This window comes from Urtica dioica, chromosome 6 (genome assembly GCF_054948205.1).
Source record: "Urtica dioica subsp. dioica isolate 48M chromosome 6, U.dioica_male_clone48M_v1_H2, whole genome shotgun sequence".
In the NCBI taxonomy this organism is placed as follows: domain Eukaryota; kingdom Viridiplantae; phylum Streptophyta; class Magnoliopsida; order Rosales; family Urticaceae; genus Urtica; species Urtica dioica.
In genome coordinates, this window is record NC_142761.1 from 5,740,386 (window position 1) to 5,755,994 (window position 15,609).

Below are 15,609 nucleotides of genomic sequence, written 5' to 3' on the forward strand. Positions count from 1 at the left end.
AAAGACGGATAAGAACTTTCGTATAATAATGTTTATCATTATTAATCTCACTTGCTGTAATTGTGATTGACAGCATTAATTCTGAAAAACGGGTATTTGCATAATTAAATAAATATTTATGGTAGAATTGTTTATTTATTGTTTGATCAAGTAAATAAAAAATTATTAATTATTTGTTTATTGTTGGACCAAGTAAATAAATGATTAATTGTGTTTTAAGCAATTGGGCCTTGCACACATGGAAAGTCGAATTAGGATTTTTTGCACTAGGATTTGCGCAAATCTCCTTGGCCGTGTGCCTAAAATTCGACTTGTATAATATTGGTATTTACCAATATTTTCTCTTTAGTTGTTTAAATAAAGGAGAGAGAATAATATAAGATATTGTCCTATATTTTCTCCTTATTTAAAGGAAAGTATTTAGGAGAATATATTTAAAGGGAAATAATATATTCCCCTTTATTCTCTCACTAAATAATATATTCTCTATTTAAATAGAGAATAATATCTCATAGATATTGATCTGATGGATGAGAGAAAAGGTAGGATTCACTTGTTGAGATCCAATGGCCTAGATTTAATCCACTAGTGTGAACACAATAAAAAAAAATATATTCTAGAAGATTCCATGAATATCTTCTTTTACTACTATAAATAAGGGTTCATGAGAAGGCAAAAAGAAGCAATTTTTTAGAAAAATTTCGTGCACTCTAGCCTCCCTTGGCCGTGCACTTCTGCCTCTCTCTCCCCTCGGAAATTCGTTTCCATTCTTAGTAAAATAAGAGAGAGATCTCGAAACACCTAGTTTCGTGATCTAGTGAGATAAAGACTGTGCCCACTCATCTTTCTTATTTGTCTCGGAGATTACGTTTCGGAAGACTAAGGTGTCATCCTCGAGTCCTTCATCAAGACGACGCATGGAGTACGCGATTTGTTTTGGAGCGTTCTGTAGCTGAACCGAAAATCAATGTAAGTATTCGTTTTTCGCTCAAATCGGTTGCTTGATAAATATGCTCTCGTGAAATAAATTAATTAAACATAACTAGATCTTGTTAATTATAACCATAATTTAATTAGTTTATGATCGGCGTAATTAATTATTTTTTCGCATTAATATGGTTATATGGTGGAATCATCTCAAACGAGTAGTATCAGAACGATTGTTCGTGTCTGATACGCGCTTGATTCACCAACAGAGCATGTATGATAAAATTATGGTTATTCATTTATACGGATGTTGAGTTTTATGAGCTTTACTCATAATTGAAGAGCATGTATGATAAAATTATGGTTATTCATTTATTTTATTTTAAATTATCTTCTTAATCTGTTTTTTTTATTATTATCATCTATTAGGTACCCACATATTGGTGAGTATCTTGAGCAAAAAGTAGATGTAAAGAAATGGGCAAGGTGTTTCTTTCAATGCAACCGCTACAACATCTTAACCACGAATGGTGTTGAGTCAATCAATATTGTGCTGAGAAAGTCGAGAACGTACCCGTTGATTCCTTTGATGCATGCGATCATTGACAAGATCTCGGAATGGTTTAACAAGCATCGAAAGGAATCGGCATCCGGATCTTCTTCACAATTCTTGACTCCTAAAGTAGAAAAAATATTGCATGAAAGGTACCAGCTATCCACGTTTTACTCTGTGAAAGAGTTAAATAGGAGCACACTTGAGTATTACGTTATAGGAACAGACGGTTGTTTCTTGGTCGATCTGCATAGGAAAACTTGCTCATGCAAAGTATTTGACATCGATAAGATTCCGTGCTCACATGCGTTGGCAGCTTTTGTTGATGGAACACATAAATTTCACACATTGTGTTCAAAATACTATTTGAAGGAGTTGTGGTCTTTGGCGTATGTGGAAACTATATTCCCAGTGCCTTCTTTATCTGAATGGATGATTCCCGATGATGTAGAAGTGATAAGTGTATCACCTCCAGATTATAAGAGAAAGCGCGGAAGAATCCAACAAACAAGGTTTCCATCCGTTGGACAGCGACGAGGACGTAAACCCATTCGTGCACGCCAAGCTAAATTCACCGACGAGAGTTTGTAGAATGGTCCATTTCTTTATTTGAAATATTTTTCGTTGTTATTTTTGTTGTTATTAGACTATTATTTTATTTTGAATTTGATAAACCTGGAACTTGGAAAAAAATTGGTCAATTTTTTGTTGTTATTTTTAACAGGTTCAACTGGTCCAACTGTCTATCCAACTGGTCAGACCGATCCTACTGTTGTGCTTTACCATGTCAAACTGGTCCTACTGATGTGCTTTACCATCTCCAACCGATCCGACTGGTCATACTAGTCTGATTAGTCCAAATTATGTTATTTGTCATATCCGACTGGTCAGATCGGTCCTACTGTTGTGTTTTACCATGTCAAACTGGTCCTACTAATGTGTTTTACCATGTCCAACCGGTCCGACTGGTCATACTAGTCTGACTAGTCCATGCAAATTATGTTATTTGTCATATCCAACTGGTCAGACCGTTCCTACTGTTGTGCTTTATCATGTCAAGCTGGTTCTACTGATGTGCTTTACCATGTCCAACCGGTCCGACTGGTCATACTAGTCTGACTAGTCCAAATTATGTTATTTGCCATATCCGACTGGTCAGACCCGTCCTACTCGTGAACTCTATCATGTTCAACTGGTTACACTAGTTCGATTTATGTTATCAACTTAATAAAGTACTTGATTCATACATTGTATAATTATTTAGAGTTCTTAAAAACATAAAACTTAGCACAATAAAAAAAAATAAAAAAACATGCACTAATAATGCAATTAATAGCAATGACATTCTTCTTAGTCAAATGACAAGATCCACTAACAATAATGATGATAATAATTTGTGAGATCACCCAATACTAATCAAATTTAGGAATATTTATACAATATTAATAATATGTTTATCTTCAATATGTTATTCTCATATGAATATTGAATTTATATAGTATTCAACTATTTCATATCATTTATTAATATGATTGACTAGTCTTACTAGTTTAATTTGTAGACATTCAATGAGCCTAAGTCAAATATGTAAAATCCAAATGTAACTACAAGTATTGTTAACATGTTCGACTCGTCCGAATGATTATAATTTTTAAATACCCGACTGGTCCTACTGCTATAGTTAACAGGTCCAACTGGTCCAACTGTTTATAATTTATAAAATATCAAATTCTCTCAAGTCTGATATAACATGTCCAACCAGTCCTACTGCTACTTCCAATTGATCCAATTGAATATAATTTATAGATATTCAATGAGCTTAAGTCAAATATGTAAATATCCAAATGGTCCTACAAGTATTGTTAACATGGTCGACTCGTCCAAATGATTATAATTTTTAAATACCCGACTGGTCCTACTGCTATAGTTAACAGGTCCAACTGTTTATAATTTATATAATACCAAATCCTCTCAAGTGTGATATAACATGTCCAACCAGTCCTACTGCTACTTCCAACTGATCCAACTTAATATAATTTATAGATATTCAATGAGCCTAAGTCAAATATGTAAACATTCAAATGGTCCTACAAGTATTGTTAACATGTTCGACTCATCTTACTAAGTAAAATTTGTAAACATCCAAATGGTTCTAAGTCTAATATATCCAATCGGTTCTACTGCTATCGTTAGCATGTTCGACTGGTCTAAATTATTATAATTTTTAACTACCCGACTGGTCCTACTGCTATAGTTAGCAGGTCCAACTGTTTATAATTTATAAAATATCAAATCCTCTCAAGTGTGATATAACATGTCCAACCAGTCCTACTGCTACTTTCAACTGATCCAATTGAATATAATTTATAGATATTCAACGAGCTTAAGTCAAATATGTGAACATCCAAATGGTCCTACAAGTATTGTTAACATGTTCGACTCGTCCTACTAAGTAAAATTCAAGTAAGTTAAATTTGAGTACAATTAAAATAATCACATAGCATAATTATGGTAGCCAATCATCGTGATAGATCTCGATTGTCATCTTCTTCCGATAGGTAGCCATCATTGAATCATCAATCGCGTGAAACTCAAGTCCTTGCATATCAAACTCGATGTACTTGATAGCATATATACCACAATCTCCATTGTTTAAAAGCAATACTTATGTAAAACATGAAAAAGATAATAAAAAATTAACAACAAACATTTAAATGAAAAGTTACTTACGAAGAACTTAGTGGAATGTTACGTAGCCGTCTGTATTGCCAAGTAGTCTCGTTGTACTCGCTAATATGGTTGAAGTATCCAGATTCTCGAAGCAACAATGGAATCATCTTCTGAAATTGTACCATATGATCATCCAATTTCTTTTCAGAATTCGATGCGAAATTACAATCATAAAAAACCAATTCTAGATTAATCAAATCCACTTTAATCGTAATCCAATGTTTGTCCCCGATGTTCGATATGAAGTAGAGTGCATTTGCACCTTTCAACGATTTTCCCATTTTTGGACTTTTCCCATTAATATATGCCATCAATGCAACATTTATGATCTCCCGATTCTTCTCATTGTAGGTTCCGCGTAGTAGCTGCCAAAAGATTTCATCTAAAACAACAACATCTTGCTTAATCAAGTCAGGATATTTTTTTGTCTCTTACTGATACCGTACATAGCCTCATCCAAGTGCTACAAAGAGAGTATTGAAACATAAATAATATGTATTAATAGAAATAATGTGCAAGTTGTAATGACGCAAGTAAAAAATTACCTCACTATGAAGCCAAGTATTTGGTTTCATGATCTTCTCGAAAAAATCCCAATTTCGCACCCGAAGCCCGCAATGATGATCAACATTCTTATAAACATTGAAATATTCAATAAACGAGGATTCCATGTCTTTAGAAACACGCAATGGATCGAAGTGAGGCAACGAGCCTTTCAAAATCTTCATCTTCTTCTTGCGCGGCTCTGTAAATGGAATTCTTATATATTTTGATTTCTTTTGTACTCTCATCGACTTCCTTGGTTGAACACAATTAACGTCAACGATATCCATCAAAGTATGACTCTCTTCATTGCTAGAGCAAGCTAGAGTATAATAATACAAATCAACACAAATTGGAGTAGAGTCACTAGTTTGGTCATTAATTTGACCATTTTCCCCGTTCAAGTCACCAATTCCGGGAACTTGATCAACACATTCCTCGTTTCCACCCAAATTGTTTCAATGTGCATTACTACCAACTTTGGGAGAATCATGCTGCATGCCTTGGCTTTTGTGACTATTTTCGCCGTTCAAGTCAATATCACCAATTTCGGGGACTTGATCGACACCTTCCTTGTTTCCACCCAAATTGTTTCCATGTGAACGATATCCACAATATCACCAATTTCGGGGACTTGATCGACACCTTCCTCTCATCGACTTCCTTGGTTGAACACAATTAACGTCAACGATATCCATCAAAGTATGACTCTCTTCATTGCTAGAGCAAGCTAGAGTAGAATAATACAAATCAACACAAGTTGGAGTAGAATCACTAGTTTGGTCATTAATTTGACCATTTTCCCTGTTCAAGTCACCAATTCCGGGAACTTGATCAACACATTCCTCGTTTCCACCCAAATTGTTTCAATGTGCATTACTACCAACTTTGGGAGAATCATGCTGCATGCCTTGGCTTTTGTGACTATTTTCGCCGTTCAAGTCAATATCACCAATTTCGGGGACTTGATCGACACCTTCCTTGTTTCCACCCAAATTGTTTCCATGTGCATTACTACCAAATCCGCGAGAATCAGAATGCTCCATGCCTTGGCTTTTGATAAGATCCATCAATGCATCTACCTTGGCTTCCAGTCGAGAAAAGTCATCTTTGTTCTTCGTCATAACTTCTACATGACGACACATGTTCTCCGCCCTTAATTCTTCTACTTTCTTATCAATATAAGCCATAAGCTCACGCAAGAAGTGTGATTCTTCCAATTGAGGTCTGGCCGTTGATGAATTTGGTGGATCACCGTGGCTTTCATTTGCGTCGATGACATTACGTGGCTCATTGCGTCTTTCCTCTGCCAATAAAAATATTTTCCGCCCTTTAACATCATCATGCATAATATCTTCCCAATACACTTTCGCTCCGCCTTCTAGTATTGAAATCCATTGATCAACTATGGGATCAATTTCATCTTGAAATGGAGTGAATCCCTCCATGTATTCAGCCCGCTCCTCCTCTGACATCGAACTCAATAAACTCTTTATATCCTGAAAATCAATTAATTCGTAAAAATCTATTTTTTTTCAACAACAATCAAGCTATTCATTCAAAACATTGAAGACTTAGACAAACCTTTGATTCACCAAGTGCTTCAAAAATAGAAGATAGTTGAGGGGGCTGTTTCTTTTTAAATTTTGTTTCCCATCGACAGATTCTTGGCGAGTCATCACTCGCATCCATTCTACGATCGACAATGTGTGGTAAAAACTTTGACATGCACTCAAACGGTAGCAACTGCACATAAATGTCAAGTAAATACAAAATATTAGACAATTTCTATATTTAACAATTAAATAATATTTACCATCTAAACAAACAAAACTTACCATCAAACGTAGAACAAACCCACAAAAACTCCACGTAGCACAATCTGTCACTTTGTCATGAACAAGTGATGACCTATCACTATATTAGATTTTCTAATATTCGTCATGAGATAATCGAAAGAATTTCTTCCCCAAGGGAGGTTGCGGCACGCCTCTAAGTCATCAACGATTCTCAACTTCACGTCTCCTACATGAGTCGTATTCTTATCTCGGTGAAGCAATACCAAGGACAAAAAAAAAATAACACTGCCATCTTCAATTTATTCTTTTCATTTTTTCATTGAGAATAATGTGTTTTTTACTTCTCTTTTGACCTCCTTGACAATCGATCTTCATTCGCAACAGCTTGTCTTTAATATCCACCAAACCGACATTCTTCATACTTGGAAAGTAAAATTCTTTAAAGGCTTCGCTTCCAAAATATTTCCAACCATCGGGATAATCTGAACATTTCAAGTCGGATATTAAAGCATACTCCACCAAAGAGAATCAAATAGGTATGCCATTTACGACAAACCAACTCTCATGTTCTTTTTTTGTTTCCGCCTCTCGACATAACATAATCCACATCGCCGCCAAATTGGTTTCCAAATGATTTGGGACATCGAACAAGTGGCCGAATTGAGAATCCTTAAACCACTGCAAACCTTCAGGATAGTCTTTCAACACTTCTGTTAGGAAATCCACAGTTTCGACGACATTTTACTCCAATTTTACATTTGAAGTTTCTTCTATCGACATCCAATTTGAATATTGGATGAGCGGCATCCGGACCTATTGTTTCCGAGTTGTCTTCAAATTATGGTATCGACATATTTTTTTGTGATCTACATTCAAATAGATGAAATTTCAATGCTTATGAGTTTTAAATAAAGAGTTAGAGAAAAAATGTAAAACTGGAGCCGCTAGTCCTACTGTTATATTGCAAACACTGATAAATAAGCTTTTCTTTCACCCAAATTCATCCACTAATTTGGAATTCAACTACATGGAAACCTTTAAATTACCAATAGTTACGGCATAATCAAGTGACTGTGGCTTTTTAGAGTTTATATTGTTCAACTCCAATAAAAGCAAAATCGTGTAAAAAAAACAAAGAGAGCAAAACATCACTTGTTCACTCAATATTCATTTGGCTTGTTGTGAGAAGCCAAAAACCAAAAACATTGAGAACCATATTCAATCTCATCATCAGATAAAAAAAAAAAATAAAAATAAAATAAAAATAAAAATCCAATTCCATCAGTATGCAAAAATTCAAAACCTTAGAGCATAGGAGATACAGGTTTAAGATCATCAATTGTCAAACATCATGTTCCAATCCAAAAGTATATACTCACTTGTTGGTGGTGGAGATGACGTACTTTTCTTGGAGCTTGGCGAGGTCTTCTTGGAGGGCTGTTAGTAGAGGACGATGAGGTAGCGGTTAGCGACGTTGAAGCCGGAAAGGTGGTCGACGGTGGCCTTGGCGTCCTCAGGGATGTGGTTTCGGACCCTGTGGTTTCACGGGTGTTTTTGAGGGTTTTGGGGGGGTTTGGTTCGTTCAAAGGATTCGTTCAAATCGGTCAAATGACGGAATAAGAACCTAATTTTCAGAGGGCATTTTCGTAAATTTGAAAAAATAAATAAATAAAAATATTACGCTAAGAGAAGAGGTCATGAATTAAAAACTGACCTTTCCGAAGGTTACCAGCTTAAAAAACCCGATCATAAATATAAGGGTTAAACTTATGAGTTACGGAGCTATTAAGAAGGTAGATAATCCTGAGGCGTTTGCTTTATATGCCTAAAATAGAAATTGGGTATAATGTTTAGTCATCTCTCTTGCTCTAACAAGGGTCATCTGGAACCGCACTTCTTCAATAGAATCAATAAAATTAGCCCCTAATTTTTTATTTTTACCATAGACCCTAAAAAAAAAAACATTGCCAAAATTTGAAGATATTTTTTCATAACAGAACATATCTGATCATAATTGCTTGCCTGATTGAAAAAATGACACATTTCATCGAAAGATACCAACTTTCAACTGATAAGCTAGCTTCTATTATATTTTCCAAATGTACATAAATATTTAGAACTTAGAACGGAGTAATTTAACAGAGAAATAAGCAAAACTCTTCCGAAAAAAAAGTACCCAAATTCAACAAAAGCATCACGATTTTGCTTGCTCTGGGAAAACAGAATCGACAAAGGCGTGGTGCATCGGGTCCGATAGCCACATCTTAGCCAAGCCATGGTGAGAGGTGGTCCGGCGGTGGATTTCTTCGAGGAGCCAAACTGTGGCTTCGCCTTTAGAGGGATGGATTATTTCATCCAACGGCTCGTATTCGTCCTCGCTCCCGATCCTCAATCGGTCCCACTGCTTCAGCTGAGCGTTTGTCAGGTAATGGAGAGGCTGTCCGTACAACTGCTTCATGGACCTTCCTAAACCCGTCCACGACGTGAACGGAACGACAGAGCCGCGGCGGCTCGGGATCGGGATTCGCTTCATGTAATCTTGATACATTTCAGCTCTTCTTATCAATGCATCTAACAGGTATTGCATTTCTAGGATTTGAGAAGATGAAATCAAATTGGGAATTCGGACTCTGTTCTTGAATGAATCAGAGACCCAAAACTGTTTTATTTGACTTACCGATTTGTACATCAAACCAGCCTGTATATAAGCTGTGAGCAATATGTAACGACAGATAAAAAACTAAACTAACCAAAAACGACATAACAAAGACTTCTTAGACTAAACTAAAACTGTAAACAACATAACCAAATCTCAGTTCTAATACACCCCCTCAAGATGAACTTTCTTGAAAGTTTATCTTGGACTGAAAAAGATTAAACATCGGAGAAGAACTTGATTGTGCGAATGAAGAAAAAATGGACTTTGCGAAGAACCGGTCTTGTTTTGAGAAAAAAATTTCTCTGAGACATTTTGTCGAACACCTTGAGTGCGCTAAGAAGAACAGAATTGCAGAACATAGCTTTCTTGGCAGCTCTTGGCACCCAATCACCCGTAACGTCAGAGAAACCAACAAAGCTATCCAGCTCTCCGAAATGAGCCTGAGTGGGAGCCTTGGCTTGGGCCGGGTCAGCGAGCTCCGACGAAGGAACTCCATAGAAGGCAACGACAGCATCTGCAGCTCTTTGAATGTCGGTGTATTATTCGAGCACGAACTCGTCTCCGTCGGGACGGTACGGACTGGTGACGTACACGTTCAGCGAGAGCACTCTGGCGGATCGGAAGGCGTCGCCGAACTCGGGGATGTCGGTGATGATTGCTTTGGCCGCCGAGTCGCGAAGCCACGGCCCGGCCGGGGAAACCAGATCTGCCGGAACCCGCCACGGAAGGTCGGCGAACATGTCGGAGACGATGGTCTCGGTTGAGCTGTAGAAGTCTCGGCGCTCCACAACTCGCTGAGAGCTGAACAGACAGAGCGTCTGTATTCTTCCGGGGCCCGAGAATCGCCGACGTAATCGAGGGTGAGGATGAAGTACTCTTCGCCGTCTTCCGGCGGCGGAGGATCCGGAGGGTACGGCGGATCTTCGTTCACGTCGAGATAATAGTAGTATTGTTCGCCGTCAAACACCGCTCCGCGGTGATCGTATAATCGGAAGAATATCTTGAAGCCTTGACACTTTAACACGGCGGGACTCGCCGGAGAAGATCTTGAATGTCGACACGGCGGGAATTCGCCGGATTGGGATCTTGAACCCGTTGATACGACGTTGAATCGCCGAAAAAAAAGATCTTGAAGTCTTGACAAAGCGGAAAATCGCCGGAAGAAGATCTTGAAAGTTAACACGGCTTGAATCGCCGGAAATAGATTCTTGTTGATGAAACGGCTTGAAATTCACCGGACTAGAATCTTGATAAAAATACTCCGAACTTCCAATGCGCTCCGTCGATGAAGCTTCTTCCGTCGACGAAGCGATGGTGAGAAGAACTTGAAATCGAGAAAAAGAGGCGCCAAATAACCGGAATACTCGGAGGTAAAAGAAAATTGACCTTCGTGAAATTCCACCGGGCTCGCGTCGGAGATCTTTTCCGATCGTCGAGGAAATCGGGGAGGACGAAGTGGATTTCTCTAACCTAGAAAATTGAATGCGGAAATTCGCTCTGATACCATATTGCATTTCTAGGATTTGAGAAGATGAAATCAAATTGGGAATTCGGACTCTGTTCTTGAATGAATCAGAGACCCAAAACTGTTTTATTTGACTTACCGATTTGTACATCAAACCAGCCTGTATATAAGCTGTGAGCAATATGTAACGACAGATAAAAAACTAAACTAACCAAAAACGACATAACAAAGACTTCTTAGACTAAACTAAAACTGTAAACAACATAACCAAATCTCAGTTCTAATAACAGGTGATCAGAATTCAAAGTCATTGCTTGAGGTTAAAGTACGGTAATCGATGATTGGGAAAGGTGACAGAAATTTTAAAATGCCTGTTTTTTTTTTTTTTTTTTTTTGCCAGAATCCATAGAAAAAGCCGGAACTACTGATTTTTACCAAAATTTCGACGGTTTTGTCCGGCCAGACGAATTATATGTCGCCCTATCCATCAAAAAATTACTTTTCCGGCAAAAATTCAGCTAAGTTCCTTGATTTTTCAATCCTAGAGATGATCTACGAGAAACTAAAATACGTAAAGACAGTGACAACAAAATACTGTAAAAGTGTTTAAAAGGACCTTCGGATGATATTTGCTTGGCTGTTTGACCAATTCCCTCCATCGGTTCATCTTTCGCGTTTCCGGTTGACTTTTTCCCCGAAAAGGAATTGGTGATTACCATTTCAGAGTCCGAAGAAGAGGATTCGTCTGACGATATAAGATCGACCTTCTCGTTCCATGATGACATTGCTCTATCCATGCCTAAACAGCGAAAGGAATAACTAAAATTTTCAGTTTAGAGCACTTCGATTTTGTTTTTTCATTTTTTATGATGTGGATGAAACTTTAGAGCAGTCACTACAACCAACCCATAAGAGGGGGTCTGAACAAGATTATATAGAAACTGTTACCAATGACAGATGATATCCTCAATTTTATAATCAATGTTTTATCAGCAGTTCAAAATAAAGCTAGTCTTTTTTCAAAGGTTAAGGAGTTTGAGAAAAATAGCATGACCGATGAAAAAAGAGATATAGGTTTGGAAGTTCTATAAAGCAATTCATCAAACACATTGTAAACACTAACATGCAGACCATATTTTACATACCAAAACAATTTCACCTATTTTACATACCATCATTGAATCGAGGGTTTTCGGCGAAGTAATCGTCGAACAAAATACGATCAGCAGCTTCACGGTCATGATTGATGACCACGTGCCCCGGGATAGATCCACCATGGATTGGTTGGATGTTTTGTTGGTTGGAGGGATTGTTATTTCTATGAATTAAATTAAGTATTAATTTGTGTGAAATATCAAACTCTTCCATATCAATGGTGGGGATGGTGTAATCATCATCGGAGGAGGAGGATGAATCTTGATTCATTTTTCTAGAGAAGGAAATGGAGAGATTATGATTAAGAGAGAATGGTGGAGTGAAAATGAGATATGTTTATGAGATGTAGCTACCTAGTTTTATAATAGCATTTATGGATAAGAAAATCCAATCCAACGGTGCTACCTTAAGATAAGAAAATCCAATCTAATGGCCGGTATTCATTTGTTCAGTTTGCATTGAATGATCATGAGCCATCAGACAATAATTCAAGAAAATGATAAGAAAATCCAATCAGACGGTGGAAATAGAGATAAGGAAATCCAATCTAATGGTCGGGATTCATTTTTCCAGTTTGCATTGATAATTTTTTTTTTCTATATATACGAGTCTCAAATGCTTTTCATATACATCAGCTACCATTTCAAAAACTTTACTCTTTAAAAAATATCTAACATAAGTGCTAGTTATACTACTTCTGGAGACATTTCCATTTGTAATTGCTACTTAGAAGTTTCTCAAGACCCCATTACGGGTAGGTTTAACAATACCGAACACCTTTGGGGTCGTATCCAGGAAAAATATAGTGAGCCTAGTACGACTATGGAGTATCGTAGCCCGGACTCTCTTAGATGTTGGTGGAATACTATAATTTCTGCGGTGAAAAGATTGAAAACTTGTGTGCGATAGATCGAGAATATGAATCCGAGTAGCATGAAATTATGAAGGTGTGTTTTTAAGTTTTTTTTTTTTTTGTCTTTGATATTTTTATTTCAATTGTCTATGTAGTGTATTGTGGTTTGATTGTAGTAGTGTTTTTTTTCTAAATGCATTTGTTATATTTATTTCAATTGTCTATGTAGTATTGTGGGTTAATTGAAGTATTTTTTGTTAATGTATGAGTTGTATTTAAATTGAAGTATTTTAGAATATATATTTAATAATTTAAACAATTTTATTAAAATATATACAATAGGAAAAAAATTGTAACTACAAATTCAAATATGGTCAATAATAGAATTATTAAAAGTTTTAGTATTAAAAAAATAGTTTATATATTTATGAACAGTGGTGATCTAAGATCACCACTATTGAAATAAGATGTAAATATGGAGAATGCATAAAATTATAGAGTGAAATCTCTTAATATTGACTGCAAAATAGTAACCTACAAAAGTGTACTACAAATACAAACTAGATGTCTTTTCAATTTTTTTTTTATATCAGGTGTCACTAAAGAAAAGAGTAAAAAGACAAAAGTAACCCCTCTAATTTTAAAGATTAAAAAAAAAACCCCCTCTAATACTCTCCCCAAATTCGGTCTAAACCTCAATACTGTTTCGTCAGGGAGAAACCAAGACAACCGTATCAAATCTCTACTCCTTAACCAGGTATATCGTCTCTCTCTCTCTCTCTCTCTCTCTCTCTCTCTCTCTCTCTCTCCATTTGTTGGTTTTTGTTTCAGGTCCATTGGTCATGGCAAATGGATTATGAGATCATTTAAATTTCAATAACTGTATTTGCTTTGTTTAGATTGAGCATTACTATGTGGTGGTATGCTATTTTTGTTTGGTGTAGTTAATGCATGATTCCAATTTTTATATCTCTAAAGTTCGAGACTTTCTTTTCTTTTGGAAGGTTTTAGAAGAAATGTGAAAGAGGGCCTTTCATTATCAGCTAAAACAATCATAATCCAAGAACCCTTACGGTTCATCCAATATGCTTTCAAAGTTACGGGCTTTTGGGCATTTTCCAATTCAGAAACTCAACGCGAGAGGGTTAAGAAAGATCTTGGTCAACCCGCTATGCACGGTGATCGAATCGTCCCCCGAAGCCATTGAATCTCCTGAGCTTCCGAGCTGGGCCAAACTCGGAGCAGCGAGCGAAACCGAAGACGACGACTTTGTAATCCCTTCCCTCGCCAACTGGATCGAGAGCCACAAGCTCGGAGGCCAATTCAAAGCCGTTAAGGAGGTCCCGATCAGCAGCGAGGCCGAAGAATCCGATGCCGATAAGATCAGCAAAGTGCTGAGACAGAACAAGTATGCCTCGCCGGTTGACGCTGCCATCGCTCTGGACCGCTGCGGATCGGAATTATCTCCGAGCGGCTCGATCGAGCGGGTCTTGAAGAGGTTCAGCAACGATTGGGTCCCGGCCCTCGGGGCTTTCGAGTGGGCGAAAACCCAGAAGGGCTACGAGCACACGCCCGAGCTCTACGACTCGATGGTCGACATCTTGGGAAAATGCAAGAGATTCGAGGTTATGTGGGGTTTGGTCGAGGAGATGAGGAATTCGAGCTCAAAAGGGCTCGTTTCGCTGAACACGATGACCAAAGTGATGAGAAGGCTCGCCAGAGCCCGTATGTACAATGAGGCGATCGAAGCCTTTCGGGGCATCGAGAGATTTGGTGTTGCAAAGGACGTCTTCGCGTTGAACGCTCTTTTGGACGCTTTGAATAAGGAGAACGGAGGCGAGCACGCCGTCGGAGTTTTCTTGGAGTCCAAGGAATCAATTTCCCCGAACGAGCGCACTTTCAACATCATGATCCATGGGTCGTGCATGGCCCGGCGATTCGACGACGCGATGAAGACGATGGAGGAAATGGAACGAAATGGGTTCGTACCAGACGTGTTTTCGTACACTTGCTTCATCGAAGCCCACGTCCGCGACAGGGATTTCCGGCGGGTTTTTGCGGTCCAAAACGAGATGAGAGAGAAGGGTCTTAAACCGAGCGTAGTGACGTACACGATCGTGATGCACGGGCTAGGAAAGGCGAAGCAGATCGACTCGGCTCTGAAGGTCTACGAGGAGGTGAAAGAGACTGGCTGCGTTCCCGACGCGGGTTTTTACAACTCGGTGATCTTCATGCTCGGAAAATCGGGGCGGCTCAGAGACGCCCGCGAGGTGTTCGACGATATGACGAGGCAAGGGGTCTCCCCGGACGTGAAAACGTACACGTCGATGATATCGTGCTCTTGCGAGCACTCGATGGAAGAGGCGGCTCTGATGCTGCTGAAGAAGATGGAAGAAAACGAGTGCGAACCCGACGTGGACACGTATTCGCCGCTGCTCAAGATGTGTTGCAAGAAGAAGAGGATGAAAGTGCTTTACTTTCTTCTCGACCACATGTTCAGCAACGGAGTCTGTGTCACGGCCGGGACGTACTCGCTGCTCATAACCGGGCTCTGCAAGAGCGGGAAGCTCGAGGAGGCTTGCTGTTTCTTCGAGGAAATGGTTTCCAAGGGAATGGTTCCGGCGGATCATCCGTACCAGAGGCTCAAAAGGGAGCTTCGGGCCGCAGAGATGGTCACAGGGAAGCCGAAAAAGGTGTATTATAAAAAGTTTTGGCCAGTAAATCAGGGAAGAGGCAAAGGGAAAAAAATTTGAATTTGATGTTTACAGTCGCAGGCTAAGATTATTATCATGTTTGTTCGCTGAGGCATATCTAAGTAAGACTATAAAATGTTATAGTTTCGTCGAGGAGAATAAGCTTCTTACTTTGGTTCTCTTTTTTTCTGAATGATTCATGGTGCTTATCTTTGACACACGGAGAATCAGT

General features: G+C 38.4%; 3 protein-coding genes across 3 annotated transcripts; 1 reads left to right on the top strand and 2 right to left on the bottom strand.

Moving 5' to 3' along the window:
* Positions 1-3,986: 3,986 nt before the first annotated feature.
* Positions 3,987-4,938, bottom strand: LOC149393121 (uncharacterized). Its single transcript, XM_089617911.1, has 3 exons — positions 4,756-4,938; positions 4,233-4,575; positions 3,987-4,144 (listed from the first exon to the last, which is right to left on the bottom strand). The coding sequence occupies exons 1-3, from the start codon at positions 4,936-4,938 to the stop codon at positions 3,987-3,989; spliced, it is 684 nt and encodes a 227-aa protein (XP_089474037.1).
* Positions 4,939-8,614: 3,676 nt separating this feature from the next.
* On the bottom strand, positions 8,615-12,159 carry LOC149393122 (protein RDM1-like). Its single transcript, XM_089616556.1, has 3 exons — positions 11,849-12,159; positions 11,293-11,475; positions 8,615-9,123 (listed from the first exon to the last, which is right to left on the bottom strand). Exons 1-3 carry the CDS (start codon positions 12,099-12,101, stop codon positions 8,747-8,749), a joined length of 813 nt encoding a protein of 270 aa, XP_089472682.1. The 5' UTR covers positions 12,102-12,159; the 3' UTR covers positions 8,615-8,746.
* Positions 12,160-13,373: 1,214 nt separating this feature from the next.
* Positions 13,374-15,539, top strand: LOC149393123 (Pentatricopeptide repeat (PPR) superfamily protein). Its single transcript, XM_089616378.1, has 2 exons — positions 13,374-13,441; positions 13,689-15,539. The coding sequence occupies exon 2, from the start codon at positions 13,770-13,772 to the stop codon at positions 15,435-15,437; it is 1,668 nt and encodes a 555-aa protein (XP_089472504.1). The 5' UTR covers positions 13,374-13,441; positions 13,689-13,769; the 3' UTR covers positions 15,438-15,539.
* The last annotated feature ends 70 nt before the right edge of the window (positions 15,540-15,609 follow it).